The 27,159-nt window shown below is 36.5% G+C and overlaps 1 protein-coding gene across 1 annotated transcript in view; it reads right to left on the bottom strand.

Moving 5' to 3' along the window:
- The window catches only part of LOC146163167 (dihydropyrimidine dehydrogenase [NADP(+)]-like), a 74,343-nt gene that overhangs the window by 20,103 nt on the left and 27,081 nt on the right, over window positions 1-27,159 (bottom strand). The window contains exons 10-13 of the mRNA XM_083383112.1: window positions 25,940-26,156; window positions 6,037-6,221; window positions 5,310-5,525; window positions 4,546-4,710 (exon numbers count right to left, since the gene is read on the bottom strand). Coding sequence (XP_083239238.1) covers window positions 4,546-4,710; window positions 5,310-5,525; window positions 6,037-6,221; window positions 25,940-26,156 — 783 coding nt within the window. The remainder of the gene's footprint in view (window positions 1-4,545; window positions 4,711-5,309; window positions 5,526-6,036; window positions 6,222-25,939; window positions 26,157-27,159) is intronic.

The raw sequence follows: 27,159 nt of genomic DNA, 5'->3' as shown, positions 1-27,159 counted from the left end.
CTAATTTTCAGGTCAAAACATAATCGCCCTAATTTTAAGGTTAGATCTGTAGTAGTTTCCTCGTTATTTTTATTTTCGAAGCTTCTTGTAAAGCATTTTAAAGCAAACCCTAAATATTTCAGACAAAGAGGGGTGTTGTGCGCATGCGCAGTGCGTCTTGCCTTTGTTTTACAGCATTCAGTAAATCCAAGTTAACTCTTGAAGCGGTAAAAGTTCGGGCGAACGTACTGGCACAGTTTCTTCCACTAGGAATTTTTAACTTTCGCTTCATAAAGCTTTAAGATACCAGCACAGAATGCTTCTCAAATTAGTTTGTCTACCATATTTTTACTTATTTGTGTCGGATTATTTTGTGTCTGTCTCATTTACACCTATAGGGATTTTTTCTAAACGTTCACTTTTAAAGCTTAAATATTAGCGTTGTAATGACTTAAGTCAATGACTCGATTTGACTAAAATATTTCGGACAAAAAACTTGTCTTTGAATCAAGTGATTGAGAACATTTTACTGTAAAAAAAAATGTTTAAAATTATTATTAAGTATTATAAATGTAAGTATTTTGTCCTACGCCACTTAAAAGAAGAATCCATCTCGAAATTACTCATTAACATTGCTACCTAAACAACTTCCGCAAGGTGTCTCAGGTGAGCGTGTGAACGCGGTGAAAACTACCCGGGAAGCAAAAAACAAGTTGATTCAATTAACGGCAACAACGTAAAAAGATAAAAAAAATCCTACAAGGTGGCACAAGAGGGCTTGAGATCACATTGACAGAACACCCGGAAGCAAAAATCAGAGTTCATTCAGTTGCGACTGTAGATTTTAACTTGGAATAAAACAGGGGTTTCCATGGACCACTTAAGGTGTACGGGAACTAGTTTTAGGGGGTCCATGAAGACCTAATTGAAATATTAGTGTATATTTAAGAAGTTTTTTCAAAGAAAACAGTTTTAAAAAATAAAATAAAAGTAATAAAAAATAAAACGGTTTTGACTGACTGTATTTCACAGTTACATGTTTTGGACCGAAATCAACATATTTATGAAGTCTGTGTATATTGTGACGTCAATTTTAAAATTTCAGCCTATACCGTGGTCTACGCGAAGCAAAGAAAAAAATGAGGGGTCCGCGGTAAAAAAAAGTTTGAGAACCCCAGGATTACAATATGTCCGCATGGTGTCGCTATGGGGTGTGGAAAAGCAGCGTTGAATGAACCCGGAAGCGACAAGCCTTTGTTCATCAGCATACATGCAAGGGTAGGTTGGTGACATGTTGCTGGCGAGCAGAGACCTTACGCTAAGCCGGGCAGTTTTTCTGCTACTTTAGTGAGTGATGTGAGATAAAAGAAACACGTTCCACCTTGCATACGACATTATATAAGTTGTCAGAATTGTTACCTATTTTCAAATGTCCATTGGGCAAGGCTAGAGAGAACATTTTCTGTCGGCATCAGTAATAAAGGTATCACCAATATTTTAACCTTAATAAGTCGTTTTTTATTAAAAATCGAAGTAACAAACATTTAATCGTGAGCCGGTGGGTCCAGCAAAAAGCAAGTCAAAAAATCACGGCTTTACAACCTTTTACCGAACCCCAAATGCATCACTAACTCCACTAATAATTGTAAAACTACCCACCACTAACCCCAAACAGGGGCAAAAAATCCGGTACCAAAACATGGGCGCTCGACCGGTGCTGTTCGAACTATGGCACCCAAACGTGATATTAAAACGACCGAAGCTAGACCGATGACCCCCAATCGTCCCATATCCTCTCCCTACAGTTTTAGGCGTTGTTTTGCCAATAAGGCCTTATTCCGATGAAATTAGCACTTATTCCGGCAGGCATGTTATTCAGACGATACTATGGTGCTATAGATTATTCTGCTTTAGATATTGTATATGAGTAAGCTTATTGTGTGATTCCATATTTACAGCGTAATTTAATAATTCCCACGTCAATGAAGGCAATATCCATTCACTAATAAGCGTTCAATTAATATTACTTCATTCAAGTCATAGCAACACTGGGTTTAATTCGTAAAGTTAAGCTATTGTGAGTCTTCGGTGCGTGTAGATTACGTAAGCTCAGTACTCGTACCTCATAATGCTGGCATGCGAGCAGTGTTTAGAATACCTGCTTAGATCAGCCGTAACCTTGTTTATGCAACGCTCAATTTGCGCAAAGTAATTCCTGTAACCTTGAATGCGAAAGGTGGGTTGGCGAAATGTTCGTTACAACAATATTTGGGCTATTTGTAACGGGATCGGTTCTAATAAATAAGCTTTTCAGCAATATTTGAACAAGGTTGTCCTATGGCAGCAAAGAAAAACTCTAAACACTTTAAGTTTAAACGAAGGCAAGACAAAACCATTTCAGCTGGCGGCCATTTTTTAACAGTTTTCACGAAAAATAATTGTATTAAAATGTAATAAGGTACCAAGTAATAAACTATGGGTAAAAAAACTTAGTTTCTTAGTTTTCTTTTGCTTTGCTTGAGAAATAAAATTATATAAAGTTTGACTTTACCACCCTTTTTGTGTTAAGATGTTTTACGTTTCCTATACGTAACTCAATTAATTAAAATGGTTGGTGTTTTACTTCACTGGATTAATTTCTTGTATTTATGGCATATTGGCTAAATATTGTTGTTAGACGTATACAAATAACAAAGCATATACAGAAGTAGGTAGCATTTCGTGATCAATTCTAAAAAAATATCTTAATATAATGACTGGGAGGTTGTAGTTGGACGTAGAATGAATATTAAGGCTGATAGACCAGTAGGTGCCATTCCTTTTTAACGAGCAAAATTTTATTACCTTGTCATTTTAGCCGCTGCTTAAAAAACGCTACCGACTTATAGCGCTCAAAATTCAAGTAAATAATTTCGCGTCATTCGAAACTTTAACGGTTGTTTTTGGCGCAAAATCCTCAATCTCTTTGCTTGGCCGAAGTTCGAACTGGATAATAAAGGTGTAAAAATCGTCTCCAAAGCGCTAATCATTAACAGCGCTTCGTAAACCCTTAAAACGCGCCTCCCAAGAATTCTGACGCCTTGTTGGAATTGCCAACGTGGTCCATCGCTATTCTGAGTTTAGGCGATAAATATTTGCCCGGTTTTGACTTGAGGTACACACAGCTTTTTTGAAAACCATTTTCTCCTACTTAAGGCCATTCTAGAATGTCCAAAATAGCCTCCTGCATTTATATATGACAAACTATTATTAATATGAAGATACCTTAAACAATTGACCGATATACGAGATTTCACATTCAATCAAATTTGTTTTATGTTAGCTCGAAATTTCAATGCAACCTTATGTTTAGATGTGTAAAAGTGACTCTAAATAGCATTTTAATGTTAGTAATATGCTGTACTCAGTTGTTTGTATAATCGGCCCATACTTTCAATACAAAATATTTCGACGCCGTGTTGAAATTGCCAACGTGAAATATTTGCCCGGTTTTGACTTGAGGTGTTGACACGGTTTATTGAAAATCACTTTCTCCTACTTACGGTAATTCTAGAGTGGTTAGAATCCCATTTTTTCGCTTCCGTGAACTTGACAGAGCATTTAGGGTCTTATTATGTCGTGAAAATAACCTACCACTGGAAAATTGCGTTTTAACAGCGCCCCTACATTTTCATTTAAAACCGTCAATAATAAAAATACCTTAAAACAACTGGCCGGTATAAGAGGTTTGGCACTGGAATCAATATTTGTATTATATTATCTCCAAGTTTCAATGCAACCTTATGTCTAGTGGTGTGAAAGTGACTCTTAGCATTGTAATGTATAAGCTGTTTTTGACGGCCCCGGTATGACCAGAGGTCGTGAGTTCGTACCACACTGCAGGCCAGTTGTACATTTAGCCTACCTTGCTTGCATCATTAATCGACAGATCCGTTTAGTCTGCGATGGCTTTTGATGTGCTAATGGTACGTAAGCCGTTATCGTTGGTCAAAAAGCAGGGCGAGATCACATTTGTTATACACAAACGTGTTTGTGTCTTTCACTATTTGGTTTGACGTTGCGAAATACACAAGGTTGTTTATGTTAAACAATGAGTTCCGGGAAAGATAATTTTGACACGGAAATAGTTATGTTCCAACTTAACCTTGATATTTTCAAGGTGGGATTTGACAAAAATCTTGATCCTTAAAAAAATGCTGTGTTTTAGAAACAGTAAAAACTTGCCTAAAGTGGTGTTAACCTTTAAGGGAAATACCAGCAATGGTGGAAAATTTAATTTTTCAAAAAAATTGACAAAATCTACCAAGAGCAAGAACGTAAAATTCGAAAAGCTTAAAAAAGAAACAAACTAAAATCTATTTGATTTGCAGTCTACCTATTACAGATCCAAAATAAATCGTCCCCCCCAAAAAAATAAATATAAAAAATTGGCTTGAGAAAAAAGTACAAAAAAAACAACAAATAATCAGGACAAAAATATTTTTGTCGGGCCACAAAAATATTTTCTGTTAAACGATTAAAAAAATGCCAAACAAAAACTGAAATTCTACTTGATTGACATCGTACCTTTTCGGGGAAGTCCCGTTTAAGTTCGGTGACGCTCTGGCACCAATAAGCACAAGACTTCTCACTGATTAGCTCAATGTTGAGGAAGGAACCCTGACCAGGGCCAAACATGTGACCGGAGGTGGTTCCCCGGACTATACGGGGCGATACGTTGGTCACAATGTCCTGGAAAAATAAAGGAGTTTTTACTCGGAAAGGACAGACCATTTTTCAATAAAATGAAACTTTTGGGAAACCATTCGTTTTAATTTGAATGAATATTCTTATTTCCTGATTTCGTTGCTCTTAATTATTCGTGTTACTTTCCGTTTTGTCAATAAAATTTTAAAGAATATGGATACAACCCTAAATATATCTCAATAAATAAATAAGTTTTGGAAAAAAATTACATTTTTTTTTATAGATTTGCAGGATACCTTTTTGTAAAACTTAAAAAAAAACTGATTTATAGAAGTAGCATCTTTTTAAACCTTTCTATTTTGATTTACGAGGATTTTTTTTAATCCCTAATTTAAAAAAACTTTTAAGTTTGCTTATTCAGCCCATACAGAAGTAGTTATCATTCTGAACGTTTTGAAAAACTCTTTATTCATTTTCAACATCGACGCACTTGTCAATTTTCCAATAAAGGTATTCGAAACGTTCAAAATACTACCTACTTTGTACAGGCTTTGATATTCTTATCAAAGTACGCCTGTTAACTTCAATACGGATTATAATAAGAAATGATCGTTTGCAAAAAAACAACAGATTTATTAACTGACCTTATCCAATGCAAAAGTCTTCGTAAGCGCGAATCCCCATCCCGCCTCGAAAGCCCTTCTTATCATGGCCGACGTAGTTGTTGGGGGGGCACTGGCCAGGCCGAAGGGGTTCGGGAACGTCAGGCCGCACATTTCCACTGTGACGTCAACACTATCGATGGGGGTGAAAAACTTGGGGAGGGCAGGCTCTGCTGGAACCGAAAGACCCCCGAGTCCCTATAGTGGAGTATACGAGTTTACTTTTGACACGCCGTATACCAGAAGTCTTTAAAAGTTCTTGAGCATTTAATTTGTTTTTTCTTTTTGGCAACATAATATTAAATTAACAAAATTTACCACGTATAACTATTCAATTGCTCTGCCAAAGTACGCCTCACTTATTTTTCATAGTTATGGCAGCGTATTTAAGTAGAGACACAGACGAAAAAATTAAAACACTTAAAAAAGTTAACAAACATTTAAAATCGAGAGTATTGAAAAATCGAGATTCTCATCTTGTCAAAGGTTTCACCAAAAACATAAGCAAACATCAATGTTAAAAGGAAGAGCACACAAACCATTCATAAAATAGATTAGAATTAGAACTAGCCGCATTTTGCTTGAATTTATTTAATCACAAAACTAGAATTAGCTAGTTGTCCAAATCTAAAAGGAAGATCACAGTAAAATAGCGCTTCCTGACAGAAAAAAAAAGATAAAATAGGCTTAAGACAGTAAAATCACCAACCTGCAGGTACTTGTGCATGAACCAAGCCGCAGTCTTGCCATCGTTGACCGATTCCACGGTGGTGTGGGCTGAACCCCCCACATCTCCCCCGAAAAACACGCCCGGCTCACTACTGCCCCCGGTGGCCGGGTCCACTTCGGGTAATCCCCACGAGTTGACCTTGACCGGCGAGAGGGCGTCGATCACTGCATGACAAGGTCATTGCGGGTCAATTAAAGGTCAAAAGGTTACTCCAGGTCAAGTATTTTTTTAAGCTCATATTTCTATAATATTTCGGTTAATGAATTGAATAAACCTGCAAAAATACAAACGACGTAAAAATAAGGTTAAAGACAAAATGATGCCGTATGATGATTTTTTAATATTGCGACATTGTTTTCCTACTTTTCTTCTTCTGTTATTTATCTACTATTACAAAGTATTGTACAGAGCTTCTTTTCAAAATTTATAGAAATTCATTTTAGTCACACATTGTTGGTTTTACGAAAAGTTGAAATTTGTATATAATTCGGGTGTAAACTGCAATTATCAATGCGCTATTTTATTGCTCATTTGGTTCTCAAAAAGTTTCCGAACATCCCACGCTTTAAATCGAATCACGTCGATTTTAGAGGTTGCTGCTTTGCAAGAACCAGTATCGTAACCGAACTTATTATTGGCATGTCTGCGTTATTTCCTACACGGCGCCATTTTCAGCAGTGAGCTAATAGGTTTTCGATGCGAACAAGACGAAAAAATGGGAAATCTCGGATTTCCTAGGATTCGTAAAAAACAGTGGGCTAGATTTTTTGTCAACAAACCAAAACACAAATCATCTAATTCTATATAATTCTAATCTAATTCGAAAAAACTGTAATGCTGTAATTTTAATTCTAATCTAATTTCAAAAACCTAAAATAAGTCTAGTTGTCCAAGTCTGAGCGGAACAACACGAAAAAAATGGGAAGTGTTTCTCCTATAATTGGTAATGAACAGTGGCGAGGTTATGTCAACATGCTGAGTTGCCTGAGCAAGGTTTCAAGGCGAAATTACATCAAATCGCGGACGTAATGTTATTAGAATAAAGCCAAAACCGGATGCGGGCAGATATCGAAGTTTTCCAATTAAATCTTCGTTCGTACATTTAAACTAGTTTGAACAGCTCTAAACTCAATAATAAAAGCTTAGAATCTGTATGCCAATGTTTGAAAATGGCCGTATTTTCTAATTCCCAGTGGGGCAATCAGGTGGCGCTATACAAAAACAATATGTATTGAAGGATCACTGATGATGGCATGAGCATTTGCAGAAACGTTTAAACAATAAAGCATGTCGCTTTTATGTCTATTTGGGCCGTTATTTTCACCATTAAAAATATGTATTGAAATGTTTACTAGCTCCAAGTAGAAACGAAAGGTTTTTAAAACATAGAACCGAACCATTGCGCCATCAAGTATAAGTCAATTTGAAATGCTAACTACGAAGTAACGAATATATCTTAAGCTACAGTCGCTAGTTGTTTTCTAGCCTGCCTTGCTTGCATTGATCGACCGATTCAGTTATTTCTGTCAAAAGGCTTCCGGTGTAATATAATACGTAAGGCGTTATCGTTGATCAAAAAGCAACTTCAGAAGGGCCACATCACAGTTGCTGCACACACATGTGTATGTGTAAGTTTATTTAACTGTGTGAAAACGTCCTTCTTGAGATCATTTGACAAAAGATAACAAAGGAACCTTAAAACGTCTTGCCTGCTTGTATAGACCACAAAAAAAGTCTTGCCTGCTTGTTTTAACCACAAAAACAAGGCAGTAAGGCAAGAACTACCATCCCGGGAATGGTATTAGTTTCACTTATTTAGGACAAAAGTAACCGTTTTTTAAATGTCGTTTTGCCAAAGCATACAAAACCATTTTTTATCGATGATGTTAACTGCAAGTTTAACTTGAACAATGAAAATATTCCAGCCATTGGCTTGTACACACGCAGTTCCACAACTGGTTATCAGATTCATTCCTCGCAGATATTCTGACATTAGCTCTCCGATTACCGGCTTAAGACTGAGATGATCCGGCTCAACGTCACACACAGCAGTAAATAAATCAAGTGTAGCGTGTGTGGAGAATATTGTTGTGCCACAAACACGCAAACACCACACTTAACTATAACTTGGCGTCGTCAGACAATTTTGATTCGCACAATCATAAAAACGTGTTGGTTAGAGTCTGGTGATGAAAAATGGCAGTGCTGTAATGACTTTGGTCAACAGCTTGACCTCAGTGCACTTAAGTCACTGTTTTTCAATGACTTGGCTTGACCTAAGTGCACTTAAGTCAATGTTTTTATGTCACTGTGCCAAGCTACTATTTCATTAGATTACATTTACGACTATCAGACCGACGCAGCTAAAATCATCGTCAAGAGATTTGGAACTCAACTTAAATTAGCAATCCGTTCTAATGTTTAACCCTTGGCTTTAGAAATTCACTCCAAATAAACTAAACATTTCAAAACTATGACTTTTTAAGCTTTCAAACTTAGCGTCAATTCTCAAGCACAACTTTCGAATTAAAAAAAATAGCTTGATTTAATTATATACACAAATTTCCGTCTTCTCAGGCTTTCAATACTCGTAGTAGCTAGTAACCCCCCCACAAAATTTAATTTTTTAACTGCAATACAACTCACACAAGACGCCAGTTACTAACTCGTTGACTGCTGTATCTACTATGTCAAGCCCCAACTAAAGCATGGTTAAAGCGAGGTTTTACAAGGCTGACAGTCACAGCTGAAATCGTCGATAGATTTATAACGCAACTTAACTTCGTTCTAATGTTTAACCCTTGACTTTATCATTTCAACTTAAACTTGCTTAACTTTTCAAAACTTGAACTGTTTATGCTTGCTAACTAAGCGGTCGATTCTTACGTAAAACTTATGACTTTTTTAACTTGGCTAACTATGTACACAAATTCCATCGTTGTAAACCTCCATTACTAGTAGTAATACAATAAACAGTTCATTATCAACGCCAAAACAACTCGCACCAGACGCCAGCTACTAACCCGTTGATTGCTGTATCTACTTTGTAAAGCCCCAACTAAAGCCAGGTTAGAGCGAGGTTTCACAAGGCAGACAGTCAAAGCTGAAATCGTCGAGAAATTTTCAACGCAACTTGACTTAGCAATCAATTTTAATGTTTAACCCTTGACTTTAAAATTTCACCCAAACTTTGCTAAACTGTCAAGACTTTAAGTTTTACGCTTTCAAACTTAGCGGTCAATTCTCAAGCATTACTTTCGACGTTTTACAAAATAGCTTTATTTAACTATATGCACAAATTTCCGTCTTCTTAGGCTTCAAATACTCGTAGTAACCCAATAAAAAGTTTATTATTAAATCTAAAACAACTCACACAAGACGTCAGCTACTAAGTCGTTGACTGTTTTAACAACTAAGCAAAGGCCCAACTAAAGCAGGGTTGAAGCGTTGAAGCGAGGTTTTACAGGGCAGACAGTCACAGCTAAAACGAGACGTATCGTCTGGGCAGGCCTGGTAGAGAGAGACAGGGCGAAGTATTGTTATTTTACCACTTCACTAGGCCTACGTTTCAAACTACGGCCCTGGGAACAAACACCACTATGTTGGAGAGAGACGCTATGACCTAACGGACCAGTTAAGCTCACTTTTTGGCCACTTTAAGGACAATGGAAGGTTTGAAATTTGTATGGCTGCTTTTTTAAAAAACGAGGGTGTAAAAAATGGCTAAACAAAACGTAAAAAGGCTTCTTCGCTACGGTGTGTGAAAAAATGTTTAAAAAAGAGAAAAATATGAAACAAAATTTATTAAAAAGGAGGATACAATGCAGAAAATAGGGTTTTCATAATTAAAGATAAGGTGTGAATGCAACAAAAATAAGGAAAACAAATAAAAATGTTTTAAAAATGTAAAAATTAATATAAAGGTAGAACACATAAGGATTTCACAAGAGGTTTTAAGTTATTTTTTGCCCAGAAACAACGTTAAGCAGGTCTAAATATGGGGGTGGGGGCGTACAAGTTAATCTAGGCACTGTTAGTTGTTAAGGTGGCGCACAAACTCTTTCAATACAGTTCACCCTAAAACTTCACGCGTGGGTGCTTCCTTTAGGAAGCTTCTAAATTAAGAAGCAAGTGACTTTTCGCCTTTCTGACGAAGCAAAGTAACTGTGATGTGTTAGAGGCAGACGAATACAATTTTTGTTTTCAAATCGGATAATTGGGATTGCCCAAAAGTCAAATTTGAAAATCCCTTGATCATAATCGCGTAGTAGGTTATCAACTTTTTGACGAAAAAAGGAAACGTTTGATTACAGAAAATATTGTGATGTACAGTTGTTTTATTTTCATGGTGCTGATATGATGTAAGACTGATTTAAGGCACACTAAACACTAACGGCTTGAACTGTAAAAAAACAATAAGGTCTTTGTTAAACTGGCATGTATAAAAAGCAAAAAACGTATTTTTGGTGCTTAAATTTACAATGAACTATTATACCATACACGCGTTAACTTTTATACCAAATAGAATGGTCGAAGGTTGTGTAGACGAAGAATGAATATCGAGTTTATGCTTTTTAAATATAAAAAAGGTGATACAAGCAAACATTTTTAATTAAAAAGGCTGTTTATGTTTCGAAAATGACCTAACATTGGTAATTGTAACGTAAGGCAACAAATAAAGACAAAAACCATGGTCTAAACTAGTAAGATTGTTCAACGTTGTACCACCAAGAAAGCACCTTTTGTAGTAAGTTTACCAACACATACAAAAGCTTCTAGTTGTAACCTACGTAAGTTAATTAATCAACTGTGAAAACAGCAATCTTAGCATTAGAATAAATGCTTTGTATTCTCAACAGTGCCTAACGCTATAGAAATCCGACACCATCGCTAATTACTCGCTTCACGAAGAGATTTCCGTTCTCGCTGCATTTTTTATGAATGAAAACCCGGCTCACTTCGCACCCTGCTGTTTACGACAAAGGCACAACTCGAGTGTTACGTCACAAGAGGAGCGAGAGAGTTAAAGAGGAGAAGGAAAAAGAGGGAATGCAGAAAAACTGACTGCTGAGGCTTTGGGCAATAAAAGGCAACGATTCCTGAGCTTCGGCCAACAAAGCGAATATTCGCGAATATTCGCGAACACTTTGAACCCCTTGTGACGTAATAAAGCAGGCGGGTTCGAAAGTTGAGCTGCATTTTTTTAACGACTTGGAACTTTCAGATCATGGTTGGAGTGAATGGATAAGAAAAGAAACCGCTTTTAAACAAATTGTTTCTCATTGGTTGTGAATAATTGTAAAACGTCAGTTTCATTTTAAATACTTTGTACAAACTGTTGTTAAATTCTTAGGTTGCCTTTATAGAATTTCTCTGTCGAATTCTGTGTTACAAAGATAAGAATACCACAAACTAAAAATGGATATCGAAGCTCACACATACATAAGTAGGTAGCATCTCATGCCTATAATAAAATAAAAAAATAACGGAAAAATGTTTTAGTTGTATTTAGAAGCTTTTTACACAACCATTGCTTAAAAACATTCTATTAAACGTTAATTGGAAGATTAATAAAAAGCGCACAAAAAAACAACTTGCGCAATTGTGCATAGATTTTAGATAAAACTTACCAAACAACTCCTCTTACACTTATCATTGCGCATTTCCAGTGACCAAACCAAAGAAATTTACATTAATGAAAAATATGTGAAGTTTGCATTTATAAATCGAATTTTTTTTTAATATATTAACAAAAAATACAACTAATGAGTTACAGGTTTAGAAAAATTTGGTTTGACGTAATACATGTAAAGTTGCTCGTACTTATCAGTGGAAACGCACACAAAGAGAACAACTGTGCAATTGCCCGTAGATCTTAGATAAAATCGCAATAACCTAGAGAAAAACACCTTTTACACTATAATCACGGCATTCCAAAGCTAAGAGATAAACTTAAATGAGGCGAAATCTTGACTTTCGAGATAAAAGAGCTTTGACGGGTATGAAATAGGCAAACAAGATTATCGGTTTAGGTGCCTTCAAAACCTGTCTTTATCATCGCCATTACCCCCTTTATAAGTCGCGCCCACTGATGCATGATTCCGATTGTTTGAAATTGACCTTACCCTATGTCAGTTATTCTTGCTTCACAATGCCAGCCCCTTGGAATTATGTGGCACGAAAAAAAAATGTAATTGTTTTTTTATTTTGTTTTTTGGCAAAGCATGTTTTCAGTAAGGTATTGTTATAGAGCAACGGACGCCAAACTTTTTTATTCAGCGATTGCGGACCGGTCTAAGGATTAAATATCGTTGGCCGAAAATAAAACTTTTTTTATTCACCTTTTTAGACTGAATTATTTTTAGACTGAAAATATTATAAAACCAAGAAAATACTGTTTGTTTCAATTGTAAAATTGTGTTAATTGTAAAATTGTTGTCCAGCGTTTTTGTACGTTTTAAATAGGGTTCTCCGGTAATATCTAACTAAGATCGATACCCGATACCAAGCGGTAGTATCGGTACTTGTCCGATAATATCGGATCGGAGCCAATACCCGATACCAAGCGGTAGTATCGGTACAGCACGGTTCGGTCCGATTAACTGTGCACTTTGGACGTTTTGTGACTTAACGCACTACTACCTTAAAAGCGTTAATTTGATAAAATAGTGTGTTGTTTATATTGTACCCAAATCGCTTATTTGACCATAGCAATGACGTCACTTGGTATCGAATTGGAACGGGATGCTTTTTGAGTTAAATAGCACTTTAGGTAAAAAAATTATAAATACGGGGCATTTCTAATTCAAGCGCTCTTCGGACATTTTTATCTGTGCGACAACAAAGGCACATTTCTATGTCTTGGTAAACGGTAATACTCATTTTTTGCTATAAAACACGGAAAATTTGTTTCTACTTTTGCCATCGCGATTTTTTATTCAACAGTGGTGCAAAAAGCTATCATGATATCAGGTATTTTCCAATTCCAGGCTTCTAACTTCAGTAGGCAGAAAAAATTCCCTTAAATCTCCAATAGGAAGTAGCAACGCACAACTTTCAATATATGTGACAACGGATTCATTCGAATTAAGATATACTGACGTTGCCTTAGTTGGCGATATATATATATATATCTTTTAAGATCTAGTTAATGTGTATGACCTGAATTGCTAGATTTGCTAGATTATTTTGCTGTTATGTGACAACATAAGCATCTTTTAAACCTTATATTCAGTTTCTACTATGTTTCTACTTTTGCTATCGCGATTTTTCATTCGTTACACCAAATGTTTAATTGTTACACTTCCAGTCGGTTAACCGTACACATTAATGGCATGCAGATAGATATTATAACACCAGGTGCTTTCGAATTCCCCTTAAATTTCAATAAGTAAGTAATAACGCACAACTTTTTTTCGGTGAGAACTGAAAGTGGAAATGGCTTGGCTTGGCTTGCCAGTTGATATATAGGGACTGTGTAAACACCACTATCACTTACTGGAGAAGGGTATCTCCAGGAAACTGAACTAAAGTGCTAAGAAGTGAAGTAAGTCAAAAACAAGTCTATGTAAATTAGGTCTTAACCGGCTCAATAAGTTTGGAAAGATTTAGGATGTAAAAAAAAGGTTGTTTGGGGGAAATTTCACGCAAAAAATCAACAAAACACAGAAACTTACAACTATAGTTAATGTACAAAAAACGGCGCATAATTGTGCATTACAGTCATGGTTTGCAATCGAACACAGCGTTTTTCATTTTTAAGGTAATTTTTACTTCATTAAAAATCGATTATAATTTCTAGCGCCAAACATTTTTCTTCCTTAAAACCCAGTAAGAATTACGTTTAGAAATTGCAATTTTATCAAAAACACAGTAATTACGTCATTTGGTGTCATATCTGACAGCGATACTTTTGAAATGAAATATCGAGTATCGGTATCGGAAGTATCGGACATCAACATAAATATATATGACCCTATATTCCATAATAAGAATATCAAAGCCCATACAGAAGTAGGTAGCATTTTGGACGTTTCGAATAACTCTTTATTCATCAGTACCTTCTCTCTATGTTGAAAATGAATAAAGAGTTATTCGAAACGTCCAAAATGCTACCTACTTCAGTATGGGCTTTGATATTCTTATCACGTCTTACTACAACTTCCAACCATTATGCCCCAAAGTATATTTCAGAACTCTTTGGAAAAATCCCATATAATCCCGAAACCACCCAAAAGCCTACCCAGATAATAATAAAAAAAAAAAAAAATTTATTTATATTTTCCAAGTGTAAAATATTTATCTTTTTCGTTTTTATTACCGGTTTAAAATCAGATGATGTTGAAGTTAGTTAGGTTTCACATAACTCGCACGAAAGCGCACTGGGGCGAATTCACAGCGGATTGGACCAACTGCCAAGTTCTTACAGCGGCACCAGCAGTCTTATCAAGCTGAGCCTATCCAAACAAGCTTAGATTAACACGCTTTCGGACTTTGCGTCTTAAGCCAACAGCACCGGGCCTATTATGTACACCCTTAATCAATCACCGTCACGAGTTTTTCAAGTTTGGGGACCGTGAAGCTTACAAGCATGACGGTCGGGAAATACTGAAAGTATGGGACACGTGTTAAAGGTTGATTCGGCGTTGTAATGTAGAACTGTGTTGTATTAAAACATTTCTATATTATAAACTTACAATAAAAATACACTTGTTTTAACAAACAACAGTCATTTCCAAAAATGACCCAAGTTTTGCCGATTAAATGATTAAAACGGATTGGCTTTATTAGGACAAATCACGCATCACAACAACGAATAACCAACCCTATACAGAAGTAGGTATTTATTTATTTCCAACATCATAGCTTAATTTTCAAAAATTAAGAAAGATTTATTAGTAACGTTAACAAACTGCTACATACTTTCGTATAGGCTTATTTATATTCATTCTACGTCTAACTACAACCTCCAGCCATTATCTTAAGACATATTCGAAACGTTTACAAAAATGCTTCCTACTTCTGTATGGGCTTTAATATTTATTCTACGTCAAACTACATCCAACATGCATTATCTTAAGATTTATTCAAAACTTTCATTTTTTGGGAAAAATTGAAAGATTTTATTACTAACGCACTTAAATCTTCCAGGCACAAAAAAACTTGAGTTTCTAGCAACTGATTCCACTTGAATAAGACAAGTTAAACCAAGTTTTAAAGTGTGAGGCAACATACACTAAATACCAAACAACAGTTTTCTAAAGTTCATCCCGAACTTGCAAAATAGCTCGACGATAGAACAGCCTATCGCTGCCGAGTGACTTTCCAAAAGTGCCGACGAAACAATGGGATCGCTTGTTACGTCACAGTGCAACGCTAAGTTGACCTTCCGTGTGAGTACGAACGACGGTTCATCGGGAGACGAAAATAAAACCCGCGAGCGAAAAAACAAATCCTCGCTTTGGTAAGCCGGCAAATTATTTCCAAATATCAGCAAATTTGAGAGAAGAGTTGAAAAAAACACGTTTTAAACAATATAATCCCTGACCGAAAGAAAATATTTTTCAAAAGAATAATAAATCTTATTCTGAATGAAACTATACTCAATGTTCCTTAATTTATAAAAAAATCATAATCAAAGTCCTTCTTTTTTATATTTTAAAATTACAAAATTCTAACCAAGAAATATCTATATATAAGGCTATATATCAAGAACTGCACACTTTATGAGCAAAAACACCTTACTAAAGGCTATATCCATTCAGTGATTTACCGTAGGAAAACCTAATCTATTGCTAATCTTGTTTTTCACAAATCTTGCTTTTTCTTGAGTCTGCAAATTAATTCCGACACATCAGCAAATTCGGTATATGCTTGATAAGTTAGAACCTTATGAAGCATTTTTAAGAAGCATGTCACTAAAAGCCTTGACAAAACCACATTTCGAACAATAGAATGCTAAAAACGACCAATCATGTTATGAGAGCTATTCTAAAGGCGAAGAAATCTTATTATGAATGCCAAGAAATAAGATTCTTAAATTGACCAAAATAAAAAACAGGCTACCTTTTTTACACTTTTTGTTATAAAAGATTCATGGTCAGATTTTAAACTAACGCCCCTAAAATTTGTTCCAAAGGCTATTTGTTGCAAATTATAGACAAAAATAAGCTCGAAATGGGCGCTTTTCAGTAAATAATACACGAAGCAGATTTTCGACGAATCCATTTTTCGAACTGGTTACTCACGCATGATAAGCACTAATCTAGCGAAAAAATCCTTAATCTTCACCAAATCACATTTTTAACGCCTCTTTAGTCTCTGCACTGCTTTCGGTTCCACATCTATAAAAAATCGTGACGCAAACGAAAGCAGCTCGTACCTTTTACGAACGCCCAGCCTATAGGTTTTTAGTTCTCACCTTTTTTATCTAGAGCCTCTAAAACCCTCAGGATGATGAAATCAAATAAAAACAGTTTTTCAACATTTCGGTAATTCTAATTCGAATCCAATTTGCAAAATAAAATGCTCTAATTTTAATTCTAATCTGATATAAAAACAGAAGAAAGGTTTAATTTTAATTCCGTTCTAACTTAAAAAAGATACATCCAGTTGACCGAGTCGACTTTTTTGAATTTGCCGTCACGCGTGATCTCGTGATTCAAATACAATCTTTGGTGTTTGAATAGCGCCTAAAACTAGCGACCGCATACGCCCGTTGGCGAACTACAGTCGACCCCTCTGCTGCACATTTTCGTTTCAGAGGCGGACCCATTTGGGGGGTAAAATGACTTAGCTTGAAGTCTTTCTGACAAATGACTTAAAGTTGACTAATGGCACGTAAAACAATCTGCTTGATATATATTGCGTATTTGTATGCTAATGACCTGACTTGAAGTTAAATTGCTTTAACAATAACTTTACTGGGACTTTGCCTGTTATTTATTGCGAAAGAGTCGACTAGGACTGGTGGTATTATTCAAATGACTTACTGAGACTTAGTCACTTCAAAATGACTTGTTTACAAAACTGTCAATTGTACCTAATATTAAATTAGAAACTCACGTCCTTGATTAAACAATAAATAAGTATACTACAGCTGGCCAATAACGTACAGCCAAAATGAACATTAAAAATTTAACATTTAAAGGGGAAATACTTCTTTCTGGTATTAGGCGTTTGAAGGTAGTATCTCATATAACTGTCAAAACAACCCCTAAATACCTCCCTAGTCTGTCAAAATACCCCCAATAACCACATTTGCGCGACATTTCCCCAAATTTAAGATGCTTTAGTTGTCAAAATAACCCCTAAAGTAAATTGACTTTTTGGGGGAAATACGCACAGTTTAAGAACAAATAGTTCACATTTTGCAAAAGCACCTCAAAGTTTGGAAAATGTCTCTAAAAAATGTTAAACCTACAAGCGCCAGATACAGTCCAGTAAATTTCCTTCCATTTTTGCGTTGTTTTTCTGCTATTTAGCGCCTATTCTTCGAACTGACCTGTCCAAACAAAACAAGTGGGCGCTATGGGCTTCGGTAAACAACCTTTTATCGCTTTTCTCGACAACAACCGTGCATAGCAGGTGATTTCCCGCACTGGGGGCATCCATTTTCCTCGACAGCAGAGAATTCTTCGCCTCACTATGAACGGCTTGTTGTCGTGCGCGTTCGGGCGTGACGGTTGACCTCACGACGCTGGGTCACGCCCGACAAAAAGAGAGAACGCAGAGTTGGAAATAAGTGACTTATGGTCCCATAGCATTCTAATAAACTATATACCAGGATTGTTGATTAGGGACGTTCGGCACGTGGTACTTTGTCGTCATACTGATACCTGACATTTTATATTTTTGGCAAAAAGTACAGCCGTCCTTAGTGTAGGCCTGGTGGATTATTTTTGGGGCAATGTTGGGGTTATCAAGGATGACTTTCCGATGCCTTGATTTCTGCTACCCCGGTTCAAATAGGCATTTATTTTTCTACTGGTTTATATCTTTATATTTTTTGCTTTAGAGATCTTTGGCGTGGAATGCTTGCACAAAATCACGCCAGTGACGTCATTTGGCGTGGAATGCTTGCCCAAAATCACGCCAGTGACGTCATTTGGCGTGGAATATCGCCGACCTAGTAAATTTACCGAAAAAAATATCGTTTTTGGCGTAGATATCGTCCAATTTATGCGTAAGTTTTCAGCCCAAAAAAATTTTGGCGTGAATCTTTTGCGGTCACAAATTATGGAATGCAGTCAGGACTTGTGGGAATGACAGCCTGCAAGTGCGGCATCAATCCCCTGTCTTTATCAAAATCCGTTTTTCCGGAAATTCGAATTTTTTTTTTTTTTTAAAGATTTACGCCGATTTTTTTTGACGCACTAAACTAGGGACGTGCGATACTTGACGACTTATGCCGATACCGATACCCGATATTTTGGACAAAAAGTATCGCGAACCGATCCAATACCTGATGACGTCATTACTATGTACAAACAAGCCAAAAAATTGCAAAGGTATTTTTTAAGTTTATTAAATGAAAATTTGCTTTCGCGCGAAGAAGTGTGAAGTTAGCGCTAAGGATACAAGATACTTGACATTGTATTACGATGATAATAACCGATATTTTCGACAAAAAAATATCGCGATTTTGTCCGATACTAAATGAGATTATTGCTGCTTAGGGATGTCCGATACATTTTATTGCGATATCGATAACCGATACTTTGAATAAAAGTATCGGAAACCAATCTGACAACAGTGGACGTCAATACCACGCTCAAACGCGGAACTGAAAGGTTGAAGTATTTTTCAGTATTTTGAAAAAGAAGTATTTTTCCAGGTTATTCGGCGGAAATTTGCATTAGTGTTAAGAAGTTTTAGTTACCTCCAGTTGTTAACCTACTATTGTTTTGATAAAATTACCTTTAAAAGTAGAATCTTTGCGTTAATTTTCCAACATGGATATAATTCCTATATTAATATTGTGCCGGATCGGCACCGATACCACCCTAGTATGGCACGTGTACCGATAATACAAATCGGTATCGGGTATCGGCCCCGACTCGATATTATCGGAATCGATACTTAACACCTAAGCTTGTATTATTGGAATGACAAAGCATATTTTGTATGGGAAAGGTTTAGGCTTGTATAGTAAGACATCAATAGAACAGTTTTTTTAAGATCATGCAACTGCTTGCATTTACTGAATTTCAGACGACGATTTTTTTTTGCTTTGCATCCCCCGCTCTTTAACCTGATAAATTACAGCTTGGGATTGTAGAAAAACACTTTTTCGCCACGTTCGTTCAAATTGTTCAAAGTGTGAAATAACATTCAAAAAATCCATCAGGCGTTGTCTGTCGGGCCGTCAAACATACCTGGGCTGTTTAGACAACTGCACTTCGAAAAGACAGGTGTAAAAATGCCGCAATCTATCTCTATTTTAAGCAGGCACAATACAGTAACAATGGACGATGACTGGCCATATTGACAGACCTCAAATCACAGGTTTTGTGACGTCACAGACGCCCATATCTGTGCGAAAGGTCAAACTCAAGCACTGAAACACGACTGTAATGCCTCAAGACGTTTAGAGCGCAATGTGTGCGGAGCTACAACAACAGGTGATTTTACATTCACATTTATTACACTCCGGACTGAAAAACACCAAGTTTTCCGTTTTGCCAACGCGCTTTGGAAAAGCGAGTTAAATACTGCTCTGCAAATTTGCCAGGTAAAACACAAACATCAAATAATTATATTAAAGTGGATGAATGAAGAACAAAAATTTAGTTAAATTCTACTAATCTAAAGAAATGCGCTCTACGATGTTAATTACGTTAGTCAAAAAGAAGCTTCTGAGGGGCTAGACCAGAGTTGTTAATAAACACATATGTGTGTATATCTTTCGTTGTCGTTAATTAATTACAAAACTGAAGAAATACACTTTTGAATACTACTCAATAGTTTTCAAATTTTCAATAAAATCATTTATTATAATCGACATAGCTCTCTGTAACTAAACGTCATTGTCTAAATGTTTAAAAGCAGAACAATATGTCGTTTTTAGCGAGATATTTTTATTAAAACAATAACTTTAATTTAAACATATTCCTCTAATAAACAGCTCTATGGCTAATCTATAATATCCACAGCTTTAAAAACGTGCTTCAAACGCCGTTTATCTATAAATCGATGCGTACACATTAGCGTGAGCGTTGTTAGAGTGAGGCGGCGCTAATTACCGAGTGTGTTTTGATTACGGATCGGTACGCACAATTCGCGGTCGGACTAAGAAGGCCCGCCCACAACACAATAACATGTGAGGTAATCACTACTGTGTGCTGTGCCCGTGTACGCGGCTTGTAATACGCACTGAGCTACGTATTCGTAAGAAAACTGGCAGAATTTCGGAGTGCGGACAGATGTAAAATCATATCCTACTTGTTTTTGGTCGCAAATTTTTAGCACTTATGAAAAAATAAAGGTAATAAAAAGCTATCTGCGAAAATCTTTATCATCTCGATCTTTTTGGTTGTGAGATTCATGATCAAGCTGCATTACAGATCCGTGCAGAGTCTACCTAAATCTTTATTCTTTTCTGACGGTTGTGCGAAAGAATATATCAACACTCAACAGTAGTAGGAATATCTAAGCCCAAACAGAAGTATAGGTATCATTTTGATCGTTTGGAATAACTCTTTTTTTCATTTTCATCACAGTAATGAATAAAATGTTATTCTAAAAGTGAAAAATGCTACCTACTTCTGTATGGGTGTGGATATTCTTACTACGTCCCACTACAACCTTCAAAGTATATCAACATTAAAACACATTTTTCAACAGTGTAACTTCAGTTACACAATACTGTAGTTACAACAAAGGCTCAATCCAAACTAAAACTGAGCTACCAAGTCTCAAGCAACACACCTTAACCGAATGACCTTCCCTATATAGAGCAGTTGTATAGGTGCAATGAATTAACACTGGCCGTTCCAAGGCGAGCATTGCTGTCAGCGATTAGGGCTAAAGTTAAACGAGTTCACAGCATAGCGAGGCTGCAGTTGAACAACTACAAAGCCGTTTGAACCCGTTTGACCTCAAGAAAGAACGCTAATACCGAACCAGCAAGGTCAAGGCGTGGATTCCTGTTCTTCGCGAATGCATAGAGCTTTGATTTACCCACGTGGCGACAGGTGGATATTTGTTACGTCACTATGCAGCTACACGCAACGTATTTTTATAATTTTTTAATCTGATACCATTTGTCGTCATTATTTATGGCCAAACTTACAAAACTAATTAAAATACCAGGTGCGAAAATGCTTTCCGGCTTAATAAGCAAAACTTGCTAAAGACCTTGAAACTTAGTTTCCTTTATTCAGGGATGTCCTTTCCTTATCATTTTATTCTGATACCGATATCCGAATTTTTTGACAAAAAAGTTTAGCAAGCAAAATAGATAACATTGTAAGGCTTAAAGGTTTTTTTTTTCAAGTTTCTGGATCAAAATTTGCTTTTTTAAGAAGTTCCGTCACCTCCAGCTTTTAACCTACTATTTTCTGATAAATTTAACTTTTAATACCGATACACCCAAATATCGGACGATACTACCAATTGGCATCGGGTATCGGCTCTGATCCGATATTATCGGACAGACCTATATGTAATGTTACTTTTAATTTTGCATCAAATCGGCACCGATATCACCCTAGTATCGGGCGAGCACCGATACTGCCACTTGGCATCGGGTATCGGCTCCGATCCGATATTATCGGACAGACCTATATGTAATGTTACTTTTAATTTTGCATCAAATCGGCACCGATATCACCCTAGTATCGGGCGAGCACCGATACTGCCACTTGGCATCGGGTATCGGCTCCGATCCGATATTATCGGACACTCCTATAGCTCATGGTTGCCAGATGTGAAAAATAAAAAAGCCAAACTCACCTCAAAAAACAGCCAAAAAAGCCAAATTTAATTTGGATTTTTTTTTGAAACAAAAAATCCCAAGAGTTTTTGAAACAAAAATTCCCAAAATTTTCAAATTTGGCTTTAAAAAAATCAAACTGGCAACCCTACTATAGCTGTAATATTTTATTTTAGATACTAAAGTGTTGTTTTCGAAGTTTTTAAAAGTTAAATGTCAAACTAATAGTTTATTTACTTTGAAATAGTTTTCTCAGCTACATGACAGATCCGTGCATAGTGGGCCTCTATTGGAAATTAGTTGTAAGTTGTGACAAAGGCTAAGTGGAGACAATACCTCGTTTGCGCAAACATAAGATGTCACAAATGTCCCCAGGCGTGGATTTCTCAAAAAAACTACAACGTGACGTTCACTCTACGCATCTGGAAGCAATTTCTCACAGGGATCGAACAAACACAATTCTTTATAATCTTATGTAGACATATCTAGTCAAAAAAAACAGCAGAATACTCTAGAAAAGCTAGCAATTCAGATACTATTAAAATAAATCTATATAAAAATCTTTATGGCAAAACCATTGGCAGCAGGTTTCTGCTTGTCGATCACTGTTTCGCTGACGCGTAAAAACTTGTTGAAAAACTAAATCAAGTAAAACCAAGATCAGACTTTTTTAAAGTAACATATATTTCGCCTATACTGGCATCGTCGTTTAAACTTCGGGTTTTATTCTCTATTAAAAGATATATATATATTTCGCCAGAAAAAACATCGTCTATATATGCTTCTATTTGTATAAGAGATACTGACGACATATCTGCAGGCGAAATATATATATATCTTTTAAGATTATTTAATATTGTCCGACCTAAATTGCTAGCTTTGCTGGAGTATTCTGCTGTTCATGATCAGGAATTGAGGTCGGTATTTTTATCTTGCAAGGGTCAAGGTGATTTCCAATATCGCATATTCCGTGTTACATCAGTCAAAACAATGTAGATGTCTTTTGATCCAGACTGTTTTGACGTGTGCTGCCAAATCGTTACGTCACGCCTACTAATCATGACGCCATACGAGCCAGGTGTTAATAACAGACATTCGATGGTTTGTGTTTTATTCCCATAAGGATAGCATCAGTAAGACTAAATATAGTTGAAATTAGAATGTGTAATAAACAAGCTAGCTAGATGTTATTAAGGCATATGTTTTTTCATTTAAATTTATCTTATTTGGGCTGAAATCATTATACTCTATGACAAATGTACCTTTTTAAATAAAAACACATTTCGTAAAAGTAAAAAGTTGATTAAATCGACTTCATCTTGATAGAGACGTTTCGATACGAGCTTGTATCACAATCAGTTAATGTGAGACTTTATACAATTTAACACACAATAAATTTCGAAACATTTATTATTCATTTTTAATAGTCTACTACGTTGAAAATGAATAAAGAGAAATTCGAAACGTTTAAAATGCCACCTAATTCTGTATGGGCTTTGATATTCTTACTACATCTTATAATTTGCACGGTTCAATTGCAACGTTCATGCGACACAACTGACAAGTCGTACCAGAATCTAAATTTTCAAAAGCTCTTTGTACTTATCACAGCTTCACAATTCTTCAAAAATTTCTAAACAACTCCTACACTCAAAATCTCGGAAAAGGGCAAAAAAGTCGATATACGTTAAACGCAAGTTATAAGGTGAAGAACTGACAGCGTCAAGACAGCAGAAACAGCATCGGCCAAAATGCGACGAAAAACAGCAAGACTGCGTTATTTTTTCGCAGCACTTCGCACCATGGGCCGTGAACTCGTAAAAAAGCGCCCGAAAAGCAGTAAACAACTTGCGGGAATATTGCTGGGCGTAAAATGCAGCGTCACTTTAAACGACGCTCTACGAAATCGAGTTTTTGTGCAATTAGCTGGTTTTACATCCGCTTTTTACAAAGTCCTTTGACTTGTTTCTTTTGGAAAAGTTGCCTAAGTGCGGGATTAGAAAATAAATAAACAGTAAAACTTAAGTTCACATTAACGAGTTAGACGTTTTTAGAGAATATGTATTTCGCCTACACTGCCATCGTCAGTTCCTTAATTCGAATAAATTCATTCTTCATTTGGACTAAATTAATTCATTCTTTATACGACTTTCATATACGCGCCACCGAAATAGTGATCGACAAGCAGAAACTGCTGACAATGGTTTTGGATTCAATTAAGATACACCTCAATTAACATCGTGCAGATTTAAAATTCACTATTAAGCTACAATACAGAACCGTGCATAGTGTAGCTGATTACACTCTTTAATATGCAAACAAGTTAGTTATTTTTCAAAAGAAAAAAAAATTGCTGTCCACTTGCCAATCTCTAGAGGCACACAGTTTGAAAATCACTGCATAACATGGTGGACCATTACATTTCGCTGCAATTTATCCGAAAAATAGCTTTTTAAAAGACGGACGTCGCCACAGATTTGTCTAAGAGTGTATAGTGCGGTTTATTGTTACGCAACAAGCGGCTGTCAATCAAGGCCACGGCGTTTTTATTTGGGAAGCAAATGTCACGTATATTTTACGAGGCGCATTACTCCAAAATATGGAACACACAGCGGAGTGGAATGGTTGTTCCAGACAGCTTGGTTTGACAATCTTTGGTGTTAGACGTCGCCAGGACTGCGGATTCGGGTAAAAATACGATTCCGACTTCTGAGTCCCCAGTCCGACTCTACAACCTGTATTCTACTCATCTACGTAACTAAAACGAGGTGGATACTCAGCCATTCACTCTTAGGAGTGCTATGTAATTCATCCACCCACAATATATGGTCGAAAAATACTCGACTGTGTGTTATTCTTCCACCTTTGCAATTTACAGTTTGCGGCCTTATCAATTTAAAAATTGGTACTTCGCATGCGAACGTCGGACTCGGGACTCGGGTAGTTTTACACAACCTTACTCGAGTCCCGAGTCTGACTGCGCAGCCCTTGACGTCGCAATATACGACCTTGGGCAGTTGGTATCGAAGTATTTTACAGTGTTTTTTGTTTTTTCGAATGAACATTTGTACAAACAGGGTGCAGTTGAATCGATGTACCTTATGGTCTTTCGCTGCATCCTGGAACAAACAACTGTAATTTCTTTGTAAATTTGTATTGCGTTCTAGTTGTTTCGGTTCCAAAAAAATAAAATCTATCTATCTATTACAGTGTCGGCTTATTTTTCTGCAGTCCGACTGGGTTTGTATACGTAAGACTATACCCGAGTCTTCGAAGATGACGTGCTCATGTGCAATAACCAAATTTCGAACTGATTAGGCTGCAAACTGAAAACTGTTAAAGGTGGAATTTCGCTGAATGTCAACCCTATTTTAGTTACATAAAGAGGTGAAATACAGGCTGTTGATGCGGAGTCGAACTCGGTACTCAACGGGAGTTGGTTTGTTTCGGGAATTTCGAATAAGACCACGTAAGACTACCGGAGTCCTGTGATCGTGCGCATGCGCAGTACCAAATTTTAAAACTCATAAGCCGCAAACTGTAAAATGTAAAGGCAGCATAGCATATAGTGGATATTTTCGAACCATTTATTGTGAGTGGATGAGTTATATGACACCCCTATAAGTGGATTGCTGAATATCCAATTTATTTTAGTTACGTAAATAGATGAGATATAGGCTGTCGAGCCGGACTCGGGACTCGAGTAAGACCACGTAAAACTATCAGTGTCCCTAATCCGACGTGCGCATGCGCAGTACCAAATTTCGAAACTGATATTTGTAAAGGTGGAATACAGCATCATATAGTGGAATATTTACTACAAACTATTGCGGGAAAATAAATTATAAGACACCCTATGCGTGGGTCGAGCAATATCCACCGTATTTGCTCAGTTCACGACAAATTTCCAAAAATTCACCCAAAAATTCACGATTAAACACAACTAACCTGATTTATCACAGAGCGTCGACCCAAAGGCAGAAATTAGGAAGTTGGTCTTCAGTTTCACTTCCTGCTCTTTGTCCTCGATCCAGGCTCCGGACTCCAGGTCCTGCTCCGTCCTACAGAATCTCACCGCCGATATGCGCCCTCCGGTGGACAACACGACCTCTAGTGGTGAATGGAAGGGGAGCAACTCGCATTTTTCCTCGCGCGCCAAATCCATCTGCGATAATAAAGTGCTTGGCTTAAAATATTAAGTTAGTGACCGGTTACATAAAATTAGAAAAACTAGTGAAAAAAACAAAATAACAAAAAGCGCGTATTATACGAGTGTCCCATAATACCAGATCGTCGCTGGTACCCGATACCAATTGGGCTGAATTAATTTCTGTATTTCAGGCATAATATGCGATCCAACGGATTCTACGTTTAAAAAGAAAAATTTGAAAATAAATTGTAGCTTAACAACTGTCCTAATAACCTGGCAGAAAATAGAACTTAAACATTTCAATAGCCCCTGTTTTACTTGTGTATGTGTAGCAATGATGTCATTGGATATCGTATCTTGATGCTTTTTGTACAAGGAATCGTTATCGGAATATATTTGAAAGCCCGATTTGTAATTACAATATCCGAAAATATACTAGAAGCATTAAAGACATATCCTTCTTGGACACTAAGATCAAAGCTAAACAAGTTAGAAAAAGATGTCCATTTTTGTTCAACAAAGTGTTGAAGGCACCAAGTCGCCCATGCGAGGCATAGCACGCGACAGGGCAATGGTCTTTGCTAAATCGATCAATACATTCGTTTTTAGGCCTGAAGAAAAGCTACGAGCCATATGGAATTCACATTCAACAAAAGGTTTTAGCCAATATTTTTCAGGTAAATACAATCTTTTAACAGCGGCTAAAAAGGGCCAAATTTGATCGCAGAAATTAAAAAAGGCAAAGGAAAAAATGCATACTAATTTTAAATTAATTAAAAAGTTTATTTAAATATTGAATGCAAAACTGATTATAATCGCATTGACAAATCGTTACTATAGAAGCAATAGTCAAAAAATATCAAAACTTTTACTTTTGAAAGTTACTTTTTCCATCTTTCTCCTCTATTCTTCTTCTTTGGAAAGCAATCGAAAAGTAACACAGCTTTAAAAACTCAACAACTAGCCGAAACGTCCAACCGCGAAATGGCCGATTCGCCGTATGTCGGCCGCAAATATA

The sequence above is a fragment of the Ascidiella aspersa genome, chromosome 2 (genome assembly GCF_963924565.1).
Source record: "Ascidiella aspersa chromosome 2, kaAscAspe10.2, whole genome shotgun sequence".
In the NCBI taxonomy this organism is placed as follows: Eukaryota; Metazoa; Chordata; class Ascidiacea; order Phlebobranchia; family Ascidiidae; genus Ascidiella; species Ascidiella aspersa.
The sequence above is the reverse complement of the archived record's forward strand: the minus strand, read 5'-3'. Positions and strand labels throughout refer to the sequence as shown.